At 41.3% G+C, this 27,921-nt stretch overlaps 1 protein-coding gene across 2 annotated transcripts in view; it reads left to right on the forward strand.

Moving 5' to 3' along the window:
* LOC128355562 (band 4.1-like protein 1) overlaps positions 1 to 27,921 on the forward strand; it is a 75,521-nt gene that overhangs the window by 18,588 nt on the left and 29,012 nt on the right. For both annotated transcript variants that reach the window (XM_053315859.1, XM_053315860.1), the window contains exons 2-4: positions 21,260 to 21,398; positions 22,166 to 22,333; positions 27,593 to 27,697. In XM_053315859.1, coding sequence (XP_053171834.1) covers positions 21,360 to 21,398; positions 22,166 to 22,333; positions 27,593 to 27,697 — 312 coding nt within the window. In that variant the 5' untranslated portion in view covers positions 21,260 to 21,359. The remainder of the gene's footprint in view (positions 1 to 21,259; positions 21,399 to 22,165; positions 22,334 to 27,592; positions 27,698 to 27,921) is intronic.

The raw sequence follows: 27,921 nt of genomic DNA on the forward strand, positions 1-27,921 counted from the left end.
GCTGATCCAAGTGCCTGCAAATTACTCTTGTCGACACCTGTAGTCCAAACCCGCCTTTCTCCACAATAAGTGAATTGAAACTTGTGGGCTGGCTTTGAATGAAGGGTTTTTTTATTCCTAATGTGTGCACCAAAAAAACTTGTAGCTTGTGGATGTGTCCTTTCAGTCGGAACATAGACATCTGTCCATTGAAGCACTCCTGGCAGGGAGCCACGAGTCTCTCCTGAAGGACATGGCAGTGAGTCAAAGGCTATTGTTGCCGTCTTTCTGTTTCTTGTATAGACCATCATGTCATACCCAAAAAATACAACAACCCAGCATTAAAAGCCTGGTACCACTTTCTATTAAGACACTCTTTATAAAGGGTTAATGGATTGCTTTATTAAAGCTTAATAAACCATTTACTGATGCTTTATATGTCAGTTATAAGCCATTATCTTCCAATTTTATCTCTTAAGTTCATTAGATTGATCCCTCCAATAGACCTTTTGACCTCCATCCCACTGGAACAGCACTGTAGGGAATTTGGACGACAGCCCACTTATTAACTATGTATTAACATTTACAACTGTAGACTTGATGAGCTGTTGTAAAAAACCATTTGTCGACAACTTAACATCCATAATTTCTTACAAATGGCCCACTGATATTTTCTGATGTCTTACTAGACTTGACTTTGTTATATTATATATACAACCTGGCAAAGAAAAAGTTATTCTTATTAATGGCTTATAATTGACCTATAAAGCATGAGATTTATTATCTATTAATAAAAGCATTAGTTATAATTTATAAACCTCTTATAAGGGGTGACTCATAAGGAAAATGTAAATATTGGAGTCCTTTCCATGTTAACTGAAGACCAAATCAAGGGCATGCAGATGTTTTAGTACAAACACACTAGACCTTTTGCTCTCCTCTGTGCATGCCTCTTTCAGATATGGTTGTCAGTTCACACATCTGATGTGCATTGCCCAGGATAAAAGATATGAACAGCCACTTGAATAATGAGAAAACACTGAAATTTTAATAGAGCTTTTACCTGAAGGCAAACTCAAAGTTTTGGTCAAAGCTAAATCAAAAGAGTGTGAAAGTATCGCCTTCCTCCAGCATCAACTGCTTTTTTCCTTCTAGCTTCTTCTTTAGAGGCATCACAGGCCAGGCTGCTCATGTCTTAAGGAGGACACAGAAGTTGCCTTTAAGTAGAGGAATGCATTATTCAAGAGAGTGCACATGGGAATAAGGAGGGGAATCATAACCAGCAAAGAAGCTGTTGATATGAATATCCTCTGATAGCTCCTAATAAACAAAGGGAAACATCAGTATGAATGTAGAACATCACTGCACACATATGGGATTTAAAAATTGTCACATCACATAAGTAGCTGCTTGTGCTGCAGAGTATTCTCGTTGATAATTTAGAGGTTTTGGCGATGGAGAGGAATTATGGGTAGCATGCTTGCGGCACTCAGACCCTCCTCCCCTCCTCAATTAGGATATTCATCCACTCAGGTTCCAGGTCACCCTTGTTTAGCACAGATTGATAGATTTTCAAACCAGCAGGTTTTTACTAAAGGTTCCAATTATACCCGCGGTACAGGACAAGCATATTAAGGAGGAGATTATGTGTAAGGCTTTCTGCTATTGATCAGTGAGGGTCTCTGAGGTGACAAACAGTGCAGAGGAAGAACAGGGCGAGCCACACACACACACACTGATGTCAGGCTCAGATTTAAGCCAAAGGCGCAGTTTGTGGTGAATTAGAGATAGAGCACCCATCTAACACCCACCTTCAAATCAGCCTAATTGAGCAGAGTGTGATTTTTGGCTTCAGTAGGCAGTTCAGCCCAGACCTGGTGTTTTTTTAAGACTTTTTATACAGAGTTGCAGCAGAGCCGTGTGTGCATGTGTATGTTTGCGTACAAGCACACTTCAGACACCACTGCTTAGATACACAGAGGACGCCTTGCAGTTTATATTTCCCGGTACATAAAGAAACAAGTATCTTGCAGGATTTTCACGTGGTGCATCTTACAAGATGCTGAGAACCCAGAATTTATCTTTGCTTCACATAAATCTTGAACTGCATATCAAAACAGTTTAGACTGACTTTGGAGCATTTCATATACAGTTAAAATTCCTGATAGTGATAAAGCGCATATGGATCAAAAACTAGACATAGAATCATTCATATTCAAATGCCGTTTAAACTATTCTCTTATATTATTAAAATAGTCTGCTTACAATATTTGATTAGGGCCTTTTCATACATGAAACATACACAGAAAAAACTAACTGTGGACTTCAAATTTAGCCAGCTGTAGCTAATTACTGTTACTTCTGTGAGCTAATGTTAGCTTAAGCTTCAAAATTAAACTCTTGCTGTGTTTTATTTACACTTGGCTAAATATGGTTTTGTCAAGACAGAAACACTAGTGTGTGTCATGTGTTTATATAAATCTTATATTTTTGAAATGATAGGCTGCGTATGTTTAAAATCTAGTGTTAGCCTATAGTTCTTAGACAGTAAGCTAGCAGCGGGTTGATGTGAGTGCTACTGACATACAGCTGGTGGAAAATAACAGTTGTACTGAAATCTCCTAGTTCAACTTGTAAGTACATGTATCTTAATTGTATATCCCACATTTTTCTGTAGAAAACTAGCTAAGTTAGCTAGAAGCAAATTAGTTTTCTTCGGCTAACTCATTTGAAAGCAAGCTCTGACCTCGACAGTGACGAGCTGTCATTTTATCTGATTCATTTCATGTAGAAACAGAATACATTTGTGAATTTAATTGGTGCAACAATCTTGTTTAATATTATGTAGAGCTCCAATACAACAAGCCTTTTTTAACAGAAAAAAGCCATTTAAATCACACTTTTACTTAGTAAAATCTAACAATATATTTCCCTCCAATTGTTCAGCTCTATCTCGTATGCTCCAGTTTTATGGATTTGCATTTGTTAATATGTTTGCACCTATTTTATATTCCGTGTGTTTACCTGCACAGTATGACAGCTTTTATACTGTATGTTGTGTTTTCTTGCACTTTATCATTGACTTTCATGCTGGATTTGTCACTCATTACAAATCACATCAGGCAGGAAAAGACAGGGCAGCTTGACAAAAAGCACACACACACACACAAAGACACACACAAAGACACACACACATCAGGAAGGAAGACAGGGCAGCTTGACAAGAAGTTGCACACCTACACACACACACACACAGACTGATGCAGTTTCCTATGCCGCAGTAGCTCTTGGCATGCCCTTAGTGGGAGGATAGCAGAGATAGAATGAACATTCGTGCCTTCATATAAACACAATGCAGTGGCTGATATGTGTGTGTGCGTGTGTGTGTGCCTGTAATTTGCATCAACAAGGTCATGTCAGTCCAAGTGTGTGTGCGCCTACACCATTTGTTTCCTCGAGTGAACAAAGTCAGAATTAATTTTTTTTTAGCTTCAGAAATTGGCGGAGCTGTGCATATATTTTACTATGTGTGTGTGTGTGTGTGTGTGTGTGCAAACTCCACGGGGAATGCTTCTTCATGGAAGCAGCAAGGAGTCTGCTGGATGTCCCAGTGTGAACTCCAGTGTCAAACTCTGGAGTAACTTCACATTGCGTAACCGCGTCAGCCAGAGGATTGGTTCTCTCTCTGGGTTTACACTCGGAATGTTGTCCATCACCTCACGCCACTATAAAGTGTGACACAACAGAGCACCACTCCGTACGTATAATAACACGTGGCTACGGGGGAGTGAAATACTGTCTGAATAGGACAAGATTATTTTGGAAGAGGCTGGCTGGCACTCAGGCAGAAGTACGTGCTGTGCCTGTCTCGGTGGTGAATGCTGGAAAGAGCCTTAAGGCGGCTCTCAAATCCTTCATAAAGGGATTGGGATCTGAGTTTTTTGGGGAAGGGGGTGATTTAGCCCATTCTGTCTTCACATGTCAGCCGTGTGAACGTTTAACACTGAGCAGAATCACTTCTCTTGTCTCTTGTCCCACAGCTCACCCAAGGATGCCTCTTTTGCTCAGGGTTGCAGTAATTACAGTTTTTTATTCTGTGTGTAAAATCAAATATGCAGCAAGGTTAAAGCAGAGCAAAATGAGAGTCAAGTGTCAGCCCAAGTGTTAATGCTACAACTGAATTTGGGCTTTTAGTGTTGCGGGGCAGTCGCTAGGGTCATGAACCTTTCTGTAAAGAGGAATTAACTATCTGTCAAGCTTTAAAAATACATGTTTGATTTCAGCAGATTATCCGCTGGGACAATCTCAAAATATATGTTCAAATGTCAAAATGTTAAAATGTTTTCTGAGGCGAATATTTGAAACATGAAAAACATTTTGTACTTTCATCAGCATTGGCACATATTGTGTTTCCATCCAGCATATTTAAAACAAGATTCCCCGGAGTGTTGTGTGTTTTTTAACCACTTTGATTTTTTTTTTTTGAGTCCGACTTTTATAATGATTAGCTTTCATCCGCGATCAAAGTAACCGTGAGAAACCAACTTTGATGCTCGGACTGTTTTCACATATCACACACACACCATACACACACACATATATATATATAATCATATTTTGGCAGCAACCTTTCCTCGGGAGCAGAACCTGGCATTTCCAGTGTGTCAGATTGCTCCAGCTGAGGTTGAACCTGCTCTGAGGTCAACGTGCTCGTAAATCTGAAACTTAGCTGTGAAAATCTTCAAACTAGAAACTGCAGGAGCTTGTGTTTAACAGGAAGGAGTGAAAACACTTCTTCACTGTCATAACAACAGCACTGCTTTTTTTTTTCTCTCCTCACCGGTGCCCTCCATGAGCCACACGTCTGCTGTACTGCGCACATTTTACACAGTCCTGATGAATACCCCTTTATTGTGCCAGCCGAACACTGTACAAGGTCTATTTCCTTAAGGATCTGTATGCATGAGACAGACTGGATATAGTCCGTGACCATCTTTTAATCTTCTTTGAAATTTTAAGACGTTTAAAACACCAAAAGTCTTTGAATTCTTTCTTTTTGTCTTAGTGTAAATACATTTGTTATAATGATGTTTTCTGGAGACTTTAAAGTCTTTATTAAACTCTTGATTCATAGAAGAAGTGAACCAATAGTGCAGTTACTTTGAATTTAAGAAGGCTGAACAGAACAGCCTCCTCTTTCTCTCTTATACAAACAGGCTGCATATTTGGAGAAGGAAATTTAACGTGCTTTAGAGTCAATCTCATCTTCAATTTGGTTTTTTCGGTGGTGAAGCAAAAAAAAAAAAAAAAAACCTCAGAGATGAGAGGAAGCGTCTCAATTAGAGGTGGAACAGGCTCCTGGCTGCCTTTCTATACAATGCCCATTGTTTTGCACCTCAGAGGCCGGTGTGGAGAAAAATCCCAAAATTCACAGTTTAGTCAAGCAGAGCACATCTGCTCTGTCCTCTCTGCATCAGCAGCAGCTGCAGCAGCAGATTAACTGCAAACTGAAAGAAAAGATTCAATTAACTGTTTTAAGTCATTTATCTAGCAAGAAATACCAAAAACATTTGCTTCTTAACAGTGAGGATTTAAGGCTTTTCTAGTCTTTTGTCATCGCCATTTAGTAAATGAATTACCTATGAATTGATTTGTGAAAATACCACTCGCAGCTTTAAAGGATTAAAGAGCTAATAGTCACGTAATTGACAAGAAACACATTTCTTCTTTTAAAATGATGTATTCTCTGTCTGTGTGCTTAAAGTATCAACATGTTTCTGATTCCTAAATGTAAAATAATCTTCAGAGATCTCTTAAAAATAATAATAAAAAACAATGTTATTCTAAGTCTATAGTCAGAAGATTCTCTGCGCCTTGCTGTCCGCAGGCACAGCTTGTGTGTCTCCTGTCTTCTGCTTTTCAGCGTGTTTCTGTGTAACCTTGTGGCATTAATGTCGAGCCCCTGCTGGCAGATAGTACCACAGATGTTGCACAGAGCCAACTCTCTGTGTTGCTTTTTAAGGACAAGCAACAGAGGACACTTAAAAGGGGGGACAGATCGATGGCAGCGACGAGCGTGTGTGTGTGTGTAGCAAATCTCATACCATGGAAAGCAAACACTTTCTCACACACACACACACTTCTTTTGCTCTCCCTTTTTATAAACCGCACATTTCAGTGGTTCAGGGGGACATAGTTTGGATGCATGGCTTGTTGAAGAACCAGATGGTGCTAGGTAGTGTTTGATCAGAGGCTGGATTCAGCTTCTCTTTTCTGCTTATCCTTGGCAACTCTTACACAGCAGAATGTGAGAAATGATGGGTGTTCTTTCATATTTCACTCAAGTGTGCGGTGATAATGGTGAAGGTGAAGTAGAGCTGAGGAACAGTTGGGAAAAGCATCAAGAAGCCAAAACAACCAACAAAAAGGAAGAAGTTTAAATTGAAGACCCTACCAAGAGCAGATTCATATTTGACAATTTTTTACCAAACGTTATGTATATTTTAAAATAAGAAACATTGTGTTTATTTACCTTAGAACAAGCCTTTTATATCCGCATAGGTAGTGGGTCCTCTTCTACAGAGTCCACCATGTTTCTACAGAAGCCCAGAACAGCCAAATTGAACACTGGATCTAAGCAGGGCCGTTTGCTTTTTTCTTGTCTTATGCCAACAGTAGGTTCTCCTACATGCTTGTCACCTCAATGCTAGATGCCCCTAAATCCTACTCACTGGTCCTTTAAAAATAGCAGATTGGTTATTAAAATCAGTTGGATCGTAATTCTGTTATACTGTAACATTTGTTGAGTTTTACTGATTACCACATTCATTGGCTTTTTCAAACATATAAACAGCAACATGAAAAAATAAGAGACACAACAGAAACACTGAGATAGATACATGGTCACATTTTTTTATTGTAATAAAAGTATGCATATATTTAAAAAAGAAAAGAAAAGCAGATTGATTATTTACATGTGTTGTGTTGTCAATCTGTGTGTATATGTATCTGTGTGCTGTTTCTGATGACCACATTTACATAAAACTCTTAATATAATCTAATTTCAGAAACTCTTCTCATAATACAAAGGTAAGAGAAAACCTCTAGTCAGCAAAAGATTATGTATCCTTACCTGTAGGCCTATTATGTATATTACAGTAGGTTTTTTTTGGTGGCATCTTTTCCTTTACTGGACAGTGGGCAGTGACACCGCATCCTGATATACAGCGACGCGAGCAAGCAAGTGAGAAAAAGTGATTAAAATGCATGAGTTTTCAATCAGCCTTTCCTGACATGCCACAAGCGACATCACCCTGTCCAGCGATGACGCACACCCCTAAACACTTTGGTTGAAATGTACACGCTGCTTCCTGTTGACAAGCTAGCTAGCCCCTCAATAATTTGATTGGTTTTGTAATATACTCGCGCAGGGGCGCATTAACATCACTGGTGGCCCCTGGGCTACAGAACTTTATGAGCCCCCCTCCACCCCGCACTCCTGCTATAGGACTTTATGAGCCCCCCATCCCTAAGTGGTTGACACACTATATTTTGCCTATACAAACTCAATACAAGGTCATCTTTGGCTCTGTGCCATTTATTTGTACCATTGTATGTACCAATGTATATACCATTAACTATGTGCATTTCACTTTTGCAAATGAGCCAACATATACTCACCCACACAAACAATTACATCAGCACAATACTTCACTTAGGCTAGTAATAACTGTTCCATAGGCTATGCAACAAATCAAACATATTGCCTCTCGGTGTCGCACCATCCCCATCACTTTTACCACCAGATGTCACTGTAGTGCAGCGTCATGTGCATTACGGTCGAGTGTTCATTACCCTACACAATTATTCTTTTTAGAGGCCCCCCCATGGTGGAGGCTCTGGTGCTGTAGCCCAGGTTAGCCCGTACATTAATGCACCCCTGTACTTGCGATAAAATCATCACGCTGCATATCAGGACAGTTTCGCCTGAGATTTCGTCGCCGGTTCCCTCGCTGTATGTCAGGATGCGGTATGAGGAGGCGGACAGGAAACAAGTGGAGAGAGAGATACCAAGGTCCCTGGAATTCAATCAGGGACGTTGCTGTTATATAGCATACACAGAATCCATTTGGCTAACAGGCATTCCCAAAGGAGTATAGAAGAAGATAGAAGTGCCATAATGCAACATAATAAACTCTACAGCTGTCGGAGAGCAAAGCAGGTGAAGAGTGAAGAGGGTGGAGATGCTTCCGATACGGCCGACGCCTCAGCAGAGGTAAAAGCAGCCACGTGTAAACAGTAAAAAAGTCTTATCAAAAGAACGCAGTCACATCCTGTAGTGATTTCACGGCTCACCGAACCTCATGTTTCACGTGTCGTTTTAATTAACACAAACTACAACTCCCTGTCTCCTGTTTGCTCGTATGAAATATTTAGATGTTGTCTCGGTTTGTTTTTACCGCTCTCTTCGGTTTCAAGGTTGTTTTTTTTTTTTTTTTTGCCTCTTCTCACCTAGCTGATTCAGTGCACAGCTGCTGAGACACATCTGTATGCGTGCTTGCTCTTTTGTCTGCTGACACTTAGATTTCTGTGCAAAAAAAGATCAGAATACTGAGTGTGTCACATCTGTGGCTGAAAAGCTCGCAAAGACCTCATTACATCTGGCGCATCTGTAGTGTTTACAGCTCAAATGGTAATTTTAAAAGCTTTTTTCACATGTTTTTATATTCAAAATGAGCAGAAATTATTTCCTAGATTATTCAATTTTATTCTTAACAGGAAAAAAAGCTTTGTGTGGGCTGTATGCCTTGAGACACACTCTAAAGTTTTATGCAAACTTTCAAAAAGCAAGTGAGTTTTTTGCTATTTAGAAAATTAAAATATAAGGTCCATTTCTGTTTGATTCTTTTACATAATGTGAGACACTGTTCATGCTTTGAGCTCATGTTTTTTGCTGTATCTGTATGTGTTAGAAACAAGATGACAACCACCAGCGAGCTGCCATCACAACAAGAGAACCGCTTATCAGTACAACCTTAATATAAATGCTAAGACTGCTGAAGCTAATTTTAGGTTCTGACGTTCTGACAATCTTTTTTTAAAAGCTAGTCTCAACCTCAGCACATGATAATTACATGTCACTGTGACTGCTTCCACTGTCATTACAGAGCTCTGCTGCTGCGTCGCACCTGCTGAGATCTATGCAGCTTTATCTGTGTGCTGTAATGGAGCTGTTAGCAGATAACACGCTAACTGCTTATTATTCTGGGCCTATCAGATCACAAAGGGCACTGTGGGAGAAACAGAGAGAGAGAGAGAACTGCTTCAAACTGGCCTCCTTCTAGACCCCGTGTCTTCATCTGCAGTCGAGATCATGAGCCGCCATCTGTTCTACATGTGAAGCGGGGTGAGCTTTAGCTTGTTTAAGCTGCCTGGTGCAGTGCAGTGTGGCGAAGGGTCTCCAGCCCGGTTATGAAGAAAAGCTCCTGGATCAGAGGGACATTAATTAGTTCGACAGACAGAATTCTTCCTTTCACAGTTGAGCTCCCCTGCAGAGCGCTTGCAGCCCATCACATAGGATACCATATGGTGTGGCCTTGTGCCACCTTCTCCCATGGGCAAAGGATGAGGGAGGGAGGTGGGGGGCAAGCTTCAAATGGGCCATGAAAGGGACAGTGGGTGATGCTGCAGGCTCTGTTGCCATAGCGTCTTGTGTGAAATAATCTCTCTGTGTGTCGATCAGTCCAGTCGTTTGTGTCAGCCGCCACCTCACATGTTGTCTTCTTCTCCTGTCTTTTTCCCGCGTGTCCTCTCCTCTCTCACCATCGCGGCACTGCGGTATTTTGCATGCATGTGGAAGAGCTTTACATAGCCATGCCACGGCTTCATTCTCTGCAGCCTGGCATGGAGAATGTGAATCAGCCCGTAGCCAAAATATTTTGGAGTGCACGCCACTCTCCTCGGATGATGGAAAAGCTCAGGCCTAGGGTGTATGTGTGTGTGTGTGTGTCTGTGTATGTGTGTGTGTGTGTAGAAATGGCGAGGAGGTACATAGTCAAGCGTACAAACACTCACACACTGACTCATGTGCTCCAGCCATTGCCTCTTTGTGTGGGGACGGCCTGCACCTGCAGCAAGCCAGCCAATGCTGATGCACAAGCCCACAGTCGCTCTGACCCCCTCCCACTTAAAGCAGTCCATTAGCCGACGGTGGCTCAGCGCCGCTCCGGCTAGCAGGGCAGCAGCAGGATGTGTTCAGCTGGCAGAGAGCACTGCCACTTGGAGCTAGCAGGAGGCACCATTTGTGCCGTATTAACACACGTCTTATAACCCTCTTAAGTTAACTCTTAATTGTTCCATCAGAGCACGCTGAAGTTACGTTCTGATGAGGGTTTTTTTTGCCTTTAATGAAAATCTGCTGCCATTAACATTTATAGAAATGTTCCGAAGATGAAAATAGAAGCTTTTATCTTCCCATTTCATGCAACAAAGGTGAGAAAATTAGCTTTTTGAGCTATGAATCACCACCTCACAATTATTCATTTATCTCAAAAAGGTCGCTCTAAAATGTAACCCTCCCTGCAGTGAAGAGAGTACAGTGTAGTCTACGAATTTGGCACTATTCCCAACTTCAATTGGACAAATAGTGCAGGCTTGCTCATAGGAATCCCAACAGCAGCTCCTGTGTGTGTGTGTGTGTGTGTGTGTGTGTGTGTGTGTGATCCATCTTGATCCCCTGAGATAAATACAGGACAAGGGTTTGACTATAACTCAAGGCGGCCTGTGAAGAGATGAGTCCCGCTGTGAAGACTCCTGACACCCACCGTTTTCCCGTTGATGTACGGCGTTCTCTACGACTCGTAAGGCTGAAAGAAAATTGGAAAAACCACCTTCCGAGGCGACTGCTGTGCGTGTAAACGTCAGCTCAGTGTTAGGAGGCAGTTAGCTGCGTCCTTCCTCCATTAGATAACAGAGGCTCGTGGCTGTGTTGCCCTCTGTGGATTTATTCCCGCAGAGGACAGCTCTTTCTGATGAACTCTGCTACAAGGGCATGTGTATGCAAAACGCAGCCGAGCATGACCATTAGCATAATATTATGCATATGCAGTTTGACACATGGCTTCATTGTCACCCTCTTGTGCAGGACAGGCACTGCCCTGAAATCTTCTATTAATAAAACTCATATATTTTTTGTTTCCTAGAAGAGGCGGGGACACAGATTGACCTTGGATGTATTAAAAATGCATAAAGAAAACGTCACAAAAGATGAATGTGTGTTCTTAGAAACACACTCTGTTGAAATACACACCCTGTCGTTGGAAATTAACCAAAATGAGGCTCTTGTTTAAAAGCAGAGCACATTTTTAAAGAAATACTATGTGCAGATCAGTTTTCCACTAAAATAAAGGGAAAACTAATCTGAGCCTTGCGCCAGCCAGGCTAACACTGGGAAACAAAGCAGGTATTGTGTCAGCGCTTACAACAGGGTCATGAGGCAAGACTTGCAACTTCCCGGTTGGAAAGGGACGGATTTCACAACAGACACAGTTATTTATCTCACTGTTACTATGGATAGGAGAGATACAGATTCCAAATTGGTGCAGAAGATTTCCACAAACAGTACAGTGAAATGAATGAATAAATATGATGTGCATTATTGATTAAAACTGAATCAACTTCTAATCCAAAGTGGAGTGCATTGGATTATGCCTCAGTTAGTTTATAATAGTTTAAGAAAAAGCTGAATCCCTTTTCCAGACGTGGTCTTCATCTGATACAATAATGTTTTTTTTATCATGTAGACACACAGCAGGTGTCATGTCTATAAATGTTTGTTATGTCTTCATTCAAGCATGACAGGGCAGTTACAGAAAACAAACCACAATGGAAATCATGACATCAAGCAACAAGTCTGAATTCATTTCTGTCACATTAAAGCCACATTATCATTTCATTTTATTTATTCATCTAGAATGACAACACACATTTCTGAAAATGTGCCAGCATTATCCAGCTGGCTAACCTTCAACTGCAGTCCTCTGAAACCAGTTTAGTGACAAGTTTAATCACACACTGTGGTGTTAGGACAGACTTGAAAAATTGTGTAAGTATCCTTGTTAGACTATATAGCAGCACAACTTTAAATACACATATATTAAATACACGTCTTAAAGGTGCAGTGCTTAGATTTAATGGCATCTAGTGGTAAGATTGAACACCTAAATACCCCACTCTCACCCTTCCCTTTCTAAGGAAGTAGGAGAATGTATAGTTGCTAAGAAACTCACAAAAAATGAGAAAGACCAGTATTTGGTTTCAATAAACCAGCCGCTATGGAAGGGAATTGCTCTCTATGTAGCTATAAAGGTAATTCTAAGGTAATGAAAACAGGATTCTTAGTGTCAGGTGATTATTCACTAATTAAAACATACTTATGAAAATTATACCCCATTTCTTGTTATGCTCCATTTCCACTAGATGCTTCAGTTCAACATACTGCACCTTTAAAATGCTATATACTGCACCTTTAAAATGCTATATATTGCTCCTTTAAAATTCTACACATTGCATCTTTAAAATACTACGTACTTCAACTTTAAAATTCTACATACTGCACCTTTAATAAGAGAGCTGTAATATATTTAGTATATCAATTCATTATTTTGAAGTGTTGTTAGTAAGACTGCTGTTATGACTGTCACGTTAGAACCAGACATTATTCAGACATGTACAATTTGTCATCACATTGAGATGCGTCTATAAAGGAGCTTAAATTGTGGACAGCGATATCAACACATATTCCGGCAATCATAGTCTGCAGTCAGATTGATTGCAAGGCTGTTGATTTATGTCTGCATAAAAAAATACACATAACAAGGCACAGTAAACAATGCAAAACAATGCATGCAAATATAGCAGAAAAAAACAAAAAGGCGAGGCTTGTTAACACTTAAAAAAACAAGAAAACTGAAAGAAGTGTTCGAATAAATATGTAATTTCTACATAAGAACAAAAAGAAAAATATATTAATGTAGACCTAATGCAGTAAGTGAAATCAAAGGGAAAGTGAGAGTGTGTTGCGTGGGAGGATGAGTGTGTGTTTGTGTGTGTATTGCTTCAAAGAGAAAGGCAAAATGAGGGTGAGACTAGGCAAAACTTGAAGCAGTCATCAGACAAGCCCCGTTTCAAACTGTGGAGAGATGTGGTTGTATTGACAGCGTCACTTGAACTTCTCGAACATCCTCATCTCATGCAGAACAAATGGCAGCTTGCCTGGGAATCTGGTGAGTTATATAGGATGCTGGTGTTGTCTTGTGTTATCGGTTAATCTTGTGAATTTGTGGCTAAGAAATATGTGCAAATGATATATGTATATTTCCAGTATAAGGATGTATGTGTCCAAACTTTCTTATCTGTTTTTGTGATCGAACTGCCTTTAAAGTCAGCTTTACACTAAACACTGGAAATGCTTGTGAGTAGGCTAAAATAACAGACTGGGACATTATCCAAACAGCACTGACCTGTTTGTTTTTTTTTTGTCATCAGCTTCACTGAAAGGCGAAAACAGCTGTAATTGCGGTCCTGAGCTGCAGGAAATAATTTTCCTGCTCAGAGATTATAGTGGTGAAGAATCTGGTTTGGGAAGTGCAACCATTGTGACAGTCTCTAATTAACTGGAGCATGGCGGAGGCTTCACGCTGAGACAATTACACACTGGCCTTTGAGAATGTGACAGCACTTTTTTTTCCTGATAAAAACAGGAAGCACCTAGGCTTTCATCTCTAAATATTGCACCCAAGATTAATTTACATCCAACAGATTGCGTATATCTGATGGGATAAATGTGGATCACTTGTCTGTAGAAAATATCTTCAAATTATTTACATTTGGCAAAGAGAGTTTGATTTCCTGCCATGGAATTCTAATTATCCAGACAAAAGTGGGCTTTTAGAAGAAACAACAACTGCTGGAAGACTAGCAATTGAAGCTCAGATGCTCACAGGAGACAAAAGAGAATATATCAAAAACAAACCAACTGAAGGGTTAATGCCTTAAAGTAGCATGGCTCAGTGTGTCACATTTGTGCCTCTTATAATTTAGACAGTCTTGACAAGCCAACAAGCTTTGTCTTGTCACCATGTGTCTCCCTGCCCGCAAGGTCCACAATGATGCCCGTGCACTCCCACACCCATGTCCTCATTTCCCTGCTCTACTCTATACTCCCCTTAGTATGCCATGTTTCTCTTTAGCTACGCTCATTTATCAGAGTATCAGCTGTGAGCGAGGGGTGTGATGATGGGGCATGTTTGGGTGTGTGTGTGTGGGGGGGGGGGGGGGGGGGGGGGGGGACTGTGCATCTGTAGTCCCTCCGGTGCATCGTGTCTGGCAGCTTCAGGGACGGATCTGTCAGCGATGAGGCGTCCCTACTAGTGCATGCACCAGTGGTCTCTGGCGCAGCAAGGGAAAGGTCAGCTTCCATTAGATACACTGTGACAGAATGATGCCTCCACAGCCTGCTGTTGGTTCCTGACTATTCTCTTCTCTATGTGTAACTATGTGTGTTGATACTCATCTAAAAAGGAGCCCCTTTCATTTATCCGAGCGCCAAACTGTACCTGCGCTGCTGCCAGGAAGCCAAACACGTGTTAGCACTACATGGAGGCAACATTCTTCTGTTCAAAAGGAATGTGAAGCTTGAGGAGTTATACAATTGCGACTGCTGTCTTGTACTTGAGCTTCAGTCTTTCCATTCAGCCCTCATCAGTCATCATCTGTTGGTAGAGGCTCACCCAGGAAATTTAGCAGAATAATGAGAAGGTACTCTAGCTACAAGAGGTATTAGAACTCCATTGTCATCTTAGGAACTCAATACTCAATACACTAGAGTGGAAAAACAGCCAGCATACCATAATGCATCGCTGTTGTGTAAAAAGAAGGGGGGGGGGGGGCGCTCTGGGCGATACTTGAGTGGCTCCCATCAGCAGTTGTCGGTGTGTATGACAGGCTGTGTGTTACGTGTGATGTTGGTGAATGAGAGCAGTGTCCTTGAGCCTCCCATCCTTCTCTCTGAGTGACTGACTGACCTCTCACTGACATATCTATTGCAGTGTGCTGGGGAACAGTTCCGACACTAGCATTGCTGCTTTCTAGGAGTAAATGCCGGAGGTGTTGACAACTTGATGAGCTGTTCAGATTTTACTGGCAAGAACCCACTGATCTTAGAATGAATGAAAACATATAGAGTTTAAAACAGGAGTAGCAGCTGGTTGTGGAAGTGTGATTTCTTATCTGTGATCCATTTACTTTTCCCTCAGTGGAACCATGAGGTTGAGATTTCTGGTGGATTTAAATGTTTGGATGCTTTGCCATGAAATTGGGTACATGTATTCATACCCCCACCAGAATATTTGCTTTATGACTAGATACAAAATACTCCCATTAGCCTCAGCTGTACTTTGTGTTTGGTGTAAATTAGCCAAATGTAAGCATGTTCACTAACCTATATAAGATGGTGAACACATGAACACATGAATGTATTATAAGAGCTGGATACCCCACGGAAAATAGCGCCCATTCCTATGCCAAAAAAAGTTACTTGCGACCCACTGCACATACTCAGTAGTGCTTTTCCCATTGGCCCTGCCCATGAGTTCCCTACTCGGCCCACAGACTTTACATTGTGATGGCGTCATAGATCTTTTATTCGCTTTTGTCTTCTTGAGGAAAGTTTTACAAATATAAAACCTCCACGGATCAAAAATTCATAATAGACAGAGTCATATTTGACCTTATTTGCAGTTTGAGGTGTCCTGTTAACAGTTTTACAGACAACTCTTTTACGAAGGTGGTCTATGAGGAAAATGTTGTTTTGGCCACAGGGGGAAACCACTGGGAAAAAATTGTCTGCAAGGCTGAGCAGCGGAGCCCTATCAAGCTCTTATAATACATCCATGGGATAAGGAAGAATTCTGGGACATTACACATGACAAACATCAACATGTCATTGTCACTGTGAGCATGTTAGCAAGTTGATGTTCGCTGACAAAAGTTCAGCCTTACAGAGCTGTTAATGTGGCTGTGGTCTCTTAGGCTTGTTCCTATCAGTCTAGTAATGTGGTTTGATAACCAGGTGCATGAGGCACTGAACCAAATCAGGGCTGAGGCAATTAATTTCAATTCGTCCCTCAAGGTGCAATTTGAGGCAAGCGAGTACAAAACACAATTCATTTCCATACATAAAAACGATCTAAAAAATGCAAATGTGACAATGTTAGAAAGAGTTGGAATAGACAGGGAATCATTTATAGAATAGAACAGAATTTAAAGCTTTTGTACCAGGTTCCCTACCTGATATCCCTAAAGTTCTTTGAAACAGAGTTTGTTTATTTAAATCACAGAAACAGCAGATATCTTTTAATACAGTTTTTAAAGCCTTAGAAGTGAAAATAATCAGGACCTTTTCTTACAAAACTCTGGATTACTGAAATAACTTCCATCACTCTGTACCTCTATTACGTACAACACAAGCTATATATGCTATTAATCACCACTGTTGCTTCAGGAGAACAGTAATACTGTAAATTTATATTCAAATTTGACACTTTTAACAGTTTAATGTGCTAATTTAATACAATAAAGCCATCTAGTCATGACTGATAGCTGCAGACTCCACATGACGATGTAATACAAACAGTTGAAGCCACGCTGTTTGAAAACACACTACATAATAATATTTTATGAAAAACACTCACAAGGTAGTCAGGGTGTTGTAGCTATTGTGTTTGTGTGTTTCTCTTTTGGCAGCACAGTGCTCTATTTGATTACTCTGTATTTTGCACTAATGGATAAATGTGATTAAGACCACGGAGCAGGGCCATGGATTGTACAATTGGATTAGAGTTGTGTGCCGGCCAAATAGTGATGACGGTGCTGTGTGTGAGGGGCTGAGAGAAGAGGACCAGGTTGTGGTAGATGATAGAGGAGGGTTAGCAGCAGCGGCATCGGGCCCCGCATCTCTGCTTCAACCTCTCCATCCGGCATGCACAGCTCCTCCACTGCTAACAGGAGGGGAGGCTTGACATTTCCTTTGAATCACGATGCCACATCAGCTCATCCGCCCCTCCTCCCTCCCTCTCTCTCTTGTCATTTCTTATCATTTCCATTTATCCTCGTTCCTTCTGTGTTTCCTGCCACCTCATCCTTTTGGCCTCTCATCTTCCCTCCTTGTTCAGGTAGTCTTCCTGTTTTTTCCGTCACTCCTCTGAGGGAAAGAGACGATCGGCTGGGAGTAGGAGAAGAAGTAGAAAAAAAAAAAAGAGTACTTTATGCTGTTACCATGGCAACTGCATCTCGGAGCTGAGCCAGTACTCTTCCACAGACATGCGTGCACTCCTCTCTCTCTCTCTCTGCCTCTCGTTCTCCCTCCACTTGCCTTGCTTAGATTAAAGCGTACCTCTGATGAGGATGAAGAGAAAGAGGCAGGACAGACGAGGGAGGAGAGGGCTGCGCTTGTTAGGGAAGAGTAGTGTTTCATAACCCTCCAAGGAAACAATGTGCTTTTCACTGTGATGAATTATTATTACTGATGGCAGATATCAAAGGCAGACATTGTCGGTGAACTGCGCACAGTGTACAACAAAGGCAACGTGCAGTGTATTCCTGCGCCGTGAGGTGCTTTCTTCTCCTCTGCAGAGGTCTCGGTCGCCAGGTCGACAGAGGAGATCGTGGGTAATAGTCTGCAACAGGAGATGAACACATTCTAAGGGCTCTACTGCCTCGCTCTGTGACATCCATCTGTGTTAATTTGGCAATTAATCCGATTTAATGAGAAGATGTCTCACTGAGGGATCCCATTTACCACAACTAAGTTTGGATTATTCGATTAGTATTCTCAATTCGATGCACTCACATGCACGCCCGTATCCGCATGTGTCCTCGAAGGGCCCTTTTTCATTATTGGCCGACACATACGGCGCAAATCCTTTACGACCACTTCAAAGCAACAGTAACTATCGATTTGCGGATTGGTTGGAAAATGTGTCACGGTTGTCTGGACACTTTGTAATGTGTTCGGAACGGTATTGAAAAAAATGTCAGAGGTGGGGGATAGAAATGCAAAGATTGCTGCTGTTTTTGGCTAATTTGTTGGCGTGAATGCAAGCCCAAGCGGCTGGAGATGAATGCATTGTGTCGTGTAGCCCAGATGGATGCTAAGCGAGGGGGGACATCACCTTCTGTTTGATTCGGACAGAATAAGAACGCGCACACCTGGAACACACAGGGGAGACGCTCCTCATTTTCAGCTTGACTGAATGGGATCGAGAGGTGAACGCGATAAGAGAAAGACAAGGCGGCGTTGGTGGAAGGGTGTTTGCTTCCTGCACCATCAGAACACGATACCCGACGGAGTTTTTTCCAGTCTCAATCAGGCAGTTTATTTGCCAGTCATATGATGATTCAGCCAGGGAGGGAAAATTGATGGAGCAACTTTATAGCTCAGTGCCCACATGGATCAGACAGAAAGGGGGGAAATGAGGCCCTGAGCGGACATACCACTCCACGCTTCACGTTTGTCCCCAGGGAGGGGAATTTATTTCTGTCAAATCACTGTGATTGTAAGTAATGGGACAGTTGTGATAGCGCAGCAGAGGAGGAGGAGGAGGAGGAGGAGGAGGAAGGAGGAGTGAGGGTTGGGGGTGTTCACACTCCTTTAACCACTTACTATAAGTCAAGACCTTCCCCCGGCTAGGAGTCGGAGGGGGGTTGTCTCTTCTCTGAACCGGTGTGAACTGGTTGTGTTCCCGCCTCAGTCGTCAGCCATGATTGCCCACAAACCCCCAGGTGTATTATGTTGATATGGTTTGCAGCTTGTGGGGGCGGAGAGACCTCCAGGGTCATAAAGTGACTGGATTATATACAAGGTCCTGGGGTATTGTCAGGGGAGCGATATAATACACTGGTATTATGTTGAGCAGATCAGATCCCACTGTGGATACACTCACACATTATACGCCTTGTCGTCCTTTTTATAAGAGGTCAAAGAAGAACAGGTTCCAGGATCATGAACATCTTTTTCATCTTCTGGGGAATCTACTGAGTGTGTATAAAGAAAATCCAGCCTGGATCACAAAAATATCCGTCCACAGAGTGTCTGGCATTTTGGGGAGCTTCTTTTTCTTCTTTTTCTCACTTGGATAAGTGGACAAAAATAGACAATCTCGTCTCCACAATGGAGCAGAAAATGTTCAACTATCCGTATTATTCACAGTGAATTTCTGCTTTTTTGTGTCTTCAGAAGCACACAGCAAAGGCTTCTTTTGTCTCTTCTTTCCTTTTTTAAAAAAAATTCCCCACTTTGCACAGACTAGGGAGAGATGCATTCTGGGGGAGGTTGAACCGCGGGTTTCTCCCAAGTAGCGTGCAATATAATGCAATACAATGTGATTTTTATTTCTGTGTTATAAAGTATCTAAGCTCACATGGGCTCCTGAGACATCAAATATACATCTGCACTGGCGAAACAAGAGCATAAAGTAGCACACAAAACTTATAAACAAAGACGTTGTAAACATGTAAGTAATGTGTTTATGATACATACCTTTAGGCCTGTCATGATAACTACTGTAGTTGGACGATATATTGTCTCAGAAATAATCGTGATAAATGATATTATTGTAATTCAAAGATCATTTTAAACTACTGATAAAATGATAATATAATAGCAGAATAAAGCAAGGGGAGATGGGGGGTGGGATTGGAGAGTGGGCGTTACACTTCTGTTGAACACAGACTTCATTATGTTTGGGGACAGAGTTATTTACCTTTAATTCTTCTGCAGTCTCCACTCAGTACATACACAGTGAGGAATGGAGGACACTACTTGCTTAACCAATGTGACATAATAGCCTCTTAGCTGCTAATGTGAAGTGTGGCAATATTGAGGTATAAAAAATGATCAAGTTCATGTCCATGTATCATACGATAAGTCCACATATAGACATTTTCGGTATCGTGCGATAAGTCGATAACATACTCCATAGGCTACTCATTCTCCACCTGCACCTATAACCTACAAGCACCAGCTGATCTGCTGGAAAATGTAGAAATGGAGTCTTGCAGTTATTCAGACAGTAGGAACTCAGGAACTCATAAAATGATGTTCCATAAACCCTCCAATCACATACGTCCACAACCTATGTCTCTAAATATAAAAGTTTTGCACTCATCCATTTTGCCCACAACAACACTCAGCTCCGAATCCTCGCTTTACCTCCCTCCACTCACCCCAGCATCCTTAGCTGTTTAGTTGTCACTCGTGAATCTTTCTTGTTAAAATGTGTTCACATTCATTAAATGCTGTGTATCTCAAGGCTCTTCCACTGGAGTGTTTACAAGATCAGGGACAGTCTATCTGCTTGCTCAGATTTGTTAGAGAGCCACGGTGCCAGAACTCAAATTTAAATAGTTGCACTAAACGGTTAAAACCTCGAAGCAAGCGTATTGACTGCACTGAAGTGGAAGCAGAGGAGGCGGGCTGCGGGGAAGTGGCTGCACAGAGAAAGAAATTACAACACTTGATCACAAAATAACTGAAATACTTATGATGCATAACAAACCCACACAACTCTAACAAAGCACCTGTCTGCACTGTAATATTACACTGTACGCACCTATGTGTCACTGATTAATAACAGCAGCTCTTTATTGTAAAGAAATTTGTGCTTTATCAGAGAAATCAAAGAAGTCATTCAACTACATGATATGCCCTTTAGTCAACCACACAGTCCATTGCACCATGCAGTGATACAGACTGACAGTCTTTTTGCTTTAACATCGTCCTGAATGAAAGAATCCACTATTGATCATCATGAGGAGCGATGGTAGCGCTCATGGCCTGATTCACTACTTCTTTTTTTTCTTTCTTTCTTTTTTTTGGTAATCATCATCCTTACTGCCAGAGCTTGACTTGCTTAAATAGATGATCATTATCTGGCTCAGTGAGGGATTTTATAATTAAAGTAAATGTCCTTGATGACAAGGTGAATTAAGTCCGTGGAGAATTTTGTTGCATGAAGACGATGCAGCTTTCAGAATTTGTAATAAAGATGAGTCCTGGTATTGTTTGAGGGTGAATGCACCCGTGTTCTCCCGCTGTCATATCCTCTCTTTTGATTCCGAAAGCAGAAACGCGTTTGACGTTTTTGAAGTGACGGCTCTACTCAGATGAGACAACCAGGCAGGACTTAAAATATTTGCTGTGTTCTCATTTCTCCCCCCGCAGGTTGGTGTTACTTTGCTGAAGCAACAGAGGCAGGCCCTGAGTCGGAGGTGAAGAGAGCAGAGACAGGAGTCCTCCCAGAAGGCAGGGGGCAGCGGCAGCCATGCAGGACTCAGCCTCGGACAACAAGATGGCCAAACAGGTCGGCGAAACGCTGCAGAAACCACAGACTGATTTCCTGGTGGTTATGTGAAGGCAAAACACAGGAAATTACAGGGAATGTTAGCTTTTAATTTAAAAGCCACTGCAGGAGCTGAATTGGCTTTCTAAAGTACCACTCCTGATCTGCTGTTCTCCTGAGCTGAGCCAACTGTAGAAGAAACCGGGCTCATTTGTTCACATCGCCTCCTTAAAAACAAGCCTTTGGGCATTGTAGATAATGAAGATGACAGTGATTATGAAGGCTTTTTTTTCTGGATTCATTAACTTACAGTATTACTTGATGTTGCAACAGTTAGGCCTTGTCTGAAACAGAGTCTTTGTTGTATAGGATATGGAGACTATCTTTGAAATACAGTGATACTATCACACATGACTGGTTTTATGTCTGATGTCTGTTTTGTCTTGTATTTCAATGATAAATCTAGTAACTGGGAGTTGGAGCAGATCTACAGTATATTATAAGCTTTTCAGTATTTTAATTAGCAGACGTGCCAATGCTGATTTTGCACCACTGATTTTCACTCAGGCTACTAAAGCCAAACACTATGATGTTCATCCAGGAGGGATAATGTAATGTGAAAAATAGTGCTGAAAGTGTTTGCTAAAGAATTTGTTTTTGTGGCACTGTGCTGATATGCTACTTCAAAGTATTTTTAAAGTCATGCAGGTATCATGATTGAAAGATGAAATCCACCACTACATTATTTGACTCCCTTTGTTTCACGTTGTTTTTCTTCACATATAAAGGAACAGAACTCCAAGCATCTGGACGAACACAGGGAAACAGATGACATGTCTGAGAAGATGTCCCCAAACAAGAATCTCAAATCTCCTCAGAAAGGCTCCAAACGACTTAAAACCGCCCCCTTCAAAGTGACCCTGCTGGACTCATCCGACTATGAAGGAGAAGTGGAGGTACGGGTGACTGGAAAACAATTTGCCAAAACATGTTTTTTTTTAGAATTAGCCTGAACATGCTTTGAGCGAAACGGTTGAAAAGCAACATTCTTTTCTTCCCTTTTTCCTCCTTTGTTGTTATTTTTCCTCTGTGGGCAGTTGTGTGTGGTGTACAGTGCTGCAAAGAGTGGATAAAAACAGGCACAGAGAATAACAGAGAGGGTGCCACGCTGAGAGCACACCAGGGGGGGTGAAGTCAAAGCAATGTTGTTTTTTTTAATACACAGTGGCACAAAAAAAATAAAAAAATAAACAATAGTGCCATATGAAAGTCTTCATTCCACATAGATATATATGGTCATTACCCTGGCTGTTTGAAATAGGATATTAACTTGCTGTGAAGGGAAACTGAAAGCATGTTTAAAAGAGGAGAGAAGAAATAGATGAAAGTCCATTGGTATAGATAAATGCACGTAAAAAACAACTCGGTTGTAACTTATAGCAGCATATAACTGGCAGAACAGCTCTATATTTTACCTCTAAAATATTTGCAAGATTGTGGAGGAAGGAATTCATATTTAATTACTTAACTGCTGAAGTGACTTTGCTTTTTTTCTTTAGGTCCAACTTTAGATTTAGCTCACTAAGAATGTATCTAGACATCCAACTCCAGGGCTGCTGTCTCTGGACCTGAGATAGCAGAGTTCTATCAGGCTTCTGTCTGGGCTAATTGATGGCAGTCTGCCTGTGTCACACTCCAGTATCCTGCTTGTGCCTCTCTTCTACAAGACCTCTGTCTGATGCTGCACAGTACTGGAGACATGCTGTCCATGCTCATATGTAGTGCCCAATATTGAACCTCGACACTTTTTGAGTACCTCCCGAAATGCGTCCATTGTAATGAGCGTCAAAAAGTGTGTTAAAAAAATGTGTAGTTGACGAATCAATCCCACCACAAGGTCCATTAGTAGCTGTTCTGGAGCTTTCAATTGTATCACACGTTCCTCATTTTGAACATCTACAATTCCATTATAACTGGTGCAAACCCAATCAGCTGAGGAAGATTGTGTGACAACTGTGATCAATCTTTGCTGTTCGCACCAGTGAAATTTCAATCTCGACAAAATCGGTTGGTTGTAATTGCCTTCCAAAACATTCTACATGAGTGTTTTCTGATCTGGGGCCCTTATTGGCAGGAAGACTTGGTTTGCCTTAGTTTGTTTCAAATAGTTACAAATTACTGCTACAATATTTTATTACCTTTTTTCTAAGATGGAAACTAATTTTGAGGTGAACAGCAGTCTCTTGTACCAATTAACATTTCCTTTTCTAATTATTGTTCATGGCCAATAAGACTATTTGTGAAAGTATGCGTCATATTTCCCTGTAATTGGGTGTGGCCACATCTCACAGTCTTAAGTGTTCCTGTGAACTTGGTGAGTAAACATTGAACACTCAAATCCTTATGCTTGCTTATTCATCAGATCTTTCTGATCTAAATCAGGAAATTGACAAAATAATGTCACCCACATGGTCCATTTACCATCTGCACTGGAGCGTGACACACAATCTTGCTCAGCAGATGGAGCTGCCTGGTTGTCATGGGATTCAAATTCCAGTTTTTCTGCGCACTGTAAGGACTTGTTGTCCATGCTCATGTTCAATCTTGATCTTAGAAATGCTAAAACTATATATTTTTCTTTTCCTTACCTCCTGTGCACTCCAATTTTGATGCATTGGTTGTTCATTAAGATGATGCACTCACTAGAGACAGGTGTAGAAATATATTAAAATATTATAGATATCCTGAAATTTTTTCTTAAGCTTGGGTTAAGCACCAGAAACACTGGATCCTGCAATTCCCATAATGCAGCGCAATAAAACTTTTGTTTTGGTGCGTTCCAGTTGTACTCAAAAGTCACAATTTCCAAGTTCCCAGACAGAAATTTCAACTTGAAGGCCCTTTGAAGTCAGATCTCCGACTCGGAAAGTCAGATGTACCTCATCAGCCCCGACCTCAAAATCCAAGATGGTAGCCCCGTACATCAACAGTGTGAAAGTTGTATTAATATCCTGTTTATTAGCAGTTTTTTCTTATTTGTGTCTCATTAAATCAGTCATACACACAGCACTGTCCAATTTCTATCTGTGGACATGTTGCTACGCTGTTTGTATGAGCAAAATACAGTGAAATGCGTTTTTATCAACTGGTATTGCTATCAATGGCTAACTTGGCTAGAACTGGTTTTCAAACTCTGGTGTGACGTCATTCCCAGTTCCGACTTCCAACTTCCGAGGTAAATGGAACGCAGCAGTTAGACCCTCCCATCCCTGTAAATGCCTACATCTTTCAAACTCTATGTCCAAAGGTCTTAACACAGACTTCCTGTTGTTTGAAGTCTCAAGCTCAATTTGAGCTAGCTTGATACATCATCAAGTTATTTCCTCAGAATTTCAAAAACAGCTCCTCTGAAACACAAAATATATTATGCAGTTTTTTTCATAGGTAGTGCATTTGAAAAGTTTATTGATCTTTATGCATAAGGTCAGTGGAGTGCCCATTTAACTCTGAATCACTGAGTGGTATAATATACTGTGTTTACTCAATGAAAAGGGTGTTTGTACTCCCCAAACTAAGGTTTTAGCATTGAGTTGGTACAGGCATTAAAAATCTTCAGATGAGACCGAGCGCTACTGATTAGTCACAGGATGTTCCCTTTTCTCCAATAAAAGCCCTCAGCACAGACTGCTAAGTGCGAGTTAGGAAATCTATAGTTATTACATGGTCACAAGCCAGGTGCAGCCAAGGAGAAAATAGAAGAGCAATGTTATTATGAGCCACCCCTTAGGATACTTATGCACAAGTGCGTGAAACTTTGTTTGTTGTGGTGGTGTTTGGGATGGGGAGGGGAGGGTGAGTGTGCTTCTTATGTGTGAGTGTGTGAGGTAAGAATATGAGGAATGTTACGCCTGCACTGGCCTATCTCTGAATAAAAAAATGAAAATGAAAATATTCTAAAATACCTCTGGGCCTTTTCCACACTGCAACAATGGTTTGCATTATGGTTCCTGTCAGCCCTTGTTTTTAAAACATTTTAGTTTAGTGAGAACCTCAGACCTCCAGGTCATGGACTGGGCTTTCACTTCATGTCTTTAATTGCCAGGATGGAACTTCTTTCCTGCTGTAGCCGAGCCTCCCCGATGCTCCAGGAGTTGGTAATAACAGTGTTGTTAAGAAAGCAGGCCAGACTTTGGGAGCCCTCTCCCTGGAGGAGGTGCTACATTCATGGGATAATTAAGTCTCTTGTCATGGATGCATGGCTGAGTCTCCCTGTGGTCCTCAAGCAGAAGATGCCCTCACACCACGCCCTTCCCCGCTTCCCTCACATACCACCCCCCTTCCCTTGCTCACTGGGGTGTAATCTGCCTGACTATGCATCTTCAAGCCTGGCTGGGCCGATGTGTAGAACAGGGCTATTCTGAGTGTTTCATCCTGGTTAGTTATCTTTTTACACTGCCAAGATTCTGTCCTGGGGTTTTCCGTGTCCTTTCAGGTGACATCATTATTGTACAGCTGAATATTTAACTTCTCCAGAGCTGAGCGTGAATAGACTGGATCACTTCAGTCATGGATTATTAAGATTCCACCTGATTATTTCATTTGTTAAGTTTCCTGGCAGGCATCAAACAGCTGTCATTCAGTGTGTGCTTTCTTTACATAGTCGATGTTGCCATTGACGACCTGACCTTCTGACATGATAAGTGCCTCTAAGCACTTCCCAAGTGTTGCTCCACCATCCTTTCACCAATAATGAGGCAAGGGTGAAACACTTTTTGTTTTCAAACCTTATAGCCCTTGAGATATTAAGAAACAAGACAGCGGAAGGATAATACTGCATCTGTTTCCCTGGCAACTGCATGCTCCATCTCCTTGTCACAAACTAGGCTGGAGGGGAGGAGGTGCTGTGGTTGTGAGAGTATAATACTGTGCACGTGTGGCTCAGTGTTAGGTCTGAACATGAAATACTTCTTCTTGCTTCTGCTATATTTAACAGTAGCACACGAGCACGTGCATGAATTGATGATGGTGTTTTAATATTTCATCTTGTGTTTCTCTTAGATGTATTAGAAATGAGTAAAAATGGATCCAGTGCTAACGAGCCACACTTTACCTGAAAAGACTTTGACTTTGTTTTTATTTCAGTTATTCATTTATAATGCGTAAATGCATAAAAGAAGAAAAATAAGGCATTAAAGTGCTTAAATATCAGCCATCAGCCATATTCCTCAGTATGTTTTCATCTCCACCTTTTCATTTGTGGTAACCTGCTTGCATCAATGCTTTTATATATATAATATATAATGACAGTTTAAGGCTCCTTCACTGTGAGGAAAATTTTTTTTTGTGCATTCTAGTGTTAGCAGATCAAAAAAATCCACATGAAAACTCTCCCTTGAATGTGAAAACATAAATTTGTCGCTTGAATGTGAAAGAAAATGTTGCTCAAACGCTCCCCTTCACCTCTGTCTATCAATAGCAGTAGAAATTTTGGCCTACTTTACAGACCAGTCAGTCTGCCATTGTAATGACTTGGCACTTTGACCACAGCAAATGGGAGACACACTATTAAAGTTTAATAAAGGAGACTGTATTAAGCCACATTATAGAGTTAACTAAATATTAACAGTGTGGGGTGAGGAAATCAGTGGATATTTGTAGTGTATGTGATGCATGAGTAGAGAATGTGTGTGTGTGTGTGTGTGTGTGTGTGTGTGTGTGTGTGTGAAAAGCAAAGAACTAAAGCACCAAAACAAATGGGTGCCTGCAGCAGAATGGCAGTGAGTCAGAGAGAGAGAGAGAGAGCTGTCCTGCAGTCAGGCACCTGGGACCACACTGGGGCCCTCCAGGTTACACTAACAATCCACCTGCAGGGTAAACAGAGAGACAGGTGAACCACACAGTAACACAAGATGACACTGCAGGGTTCATCATACTCAGCGATTCACGGTCCATTTTTCCCGTCAAGTGTTTGATGCACACCGACTGTGACACAACACCAAATGGCTGAGATGTTTATTGTGTGCAGAACTAGAGAACAGGAAAGCAATCTTGACAAGCACAGCTGTGTAATGAGTTCTGATATTAGACAGCCAAATTTCGCCAATAGAAAAGGACTGCGGGTAGTAGATAAGGTACTTAAGAAAGTAGAGAATCTTTCTGCTATATTGTTGTTTACCTTTTTACCACAGCTGTGTGACATATGATTATCTTTTCAGAAACACTCCAAAGGACAGACCCTGATGGACATGGTCTGTGAGCACCTCAACCTGCTGGAGAAGGACTACTATGGTTTGACCTTTGCCGACACAGACACCCAGAAGGTCAGTGAATTTTTGTATCACAATGGCATTGTGGGAAATTTCAATGCATAAATATGGGGATCACAGAACGATCTGTATTCCTCTCGCTTGTTGGCTGGGTCGGCTCTCTCAGGGGTACGCTATCCATCATTCAAAGATGAATGGAAAATGGAAATTTCCACGCTCAGTCTGGACAAGAGGCAATTGAAAAACTTGTGCAGTTTGAGAAAAGATGAAAAAAAAGT

This window comes from Scomber japonicus, chromosome 3, assembly GCF_027409825.1.
Source record: "Scomber japonicus isolate fScoJap1 chromosome 3, fScoJap1.pri, whole genome shotgun sequence".
NCBI classification, from domain to species: domain Eukaryota; kingdom Metazoa; phylum Chordata; class Actinopteri; order Scombriformes; family Scombridae; genus Scomber; species Scomber japonicus.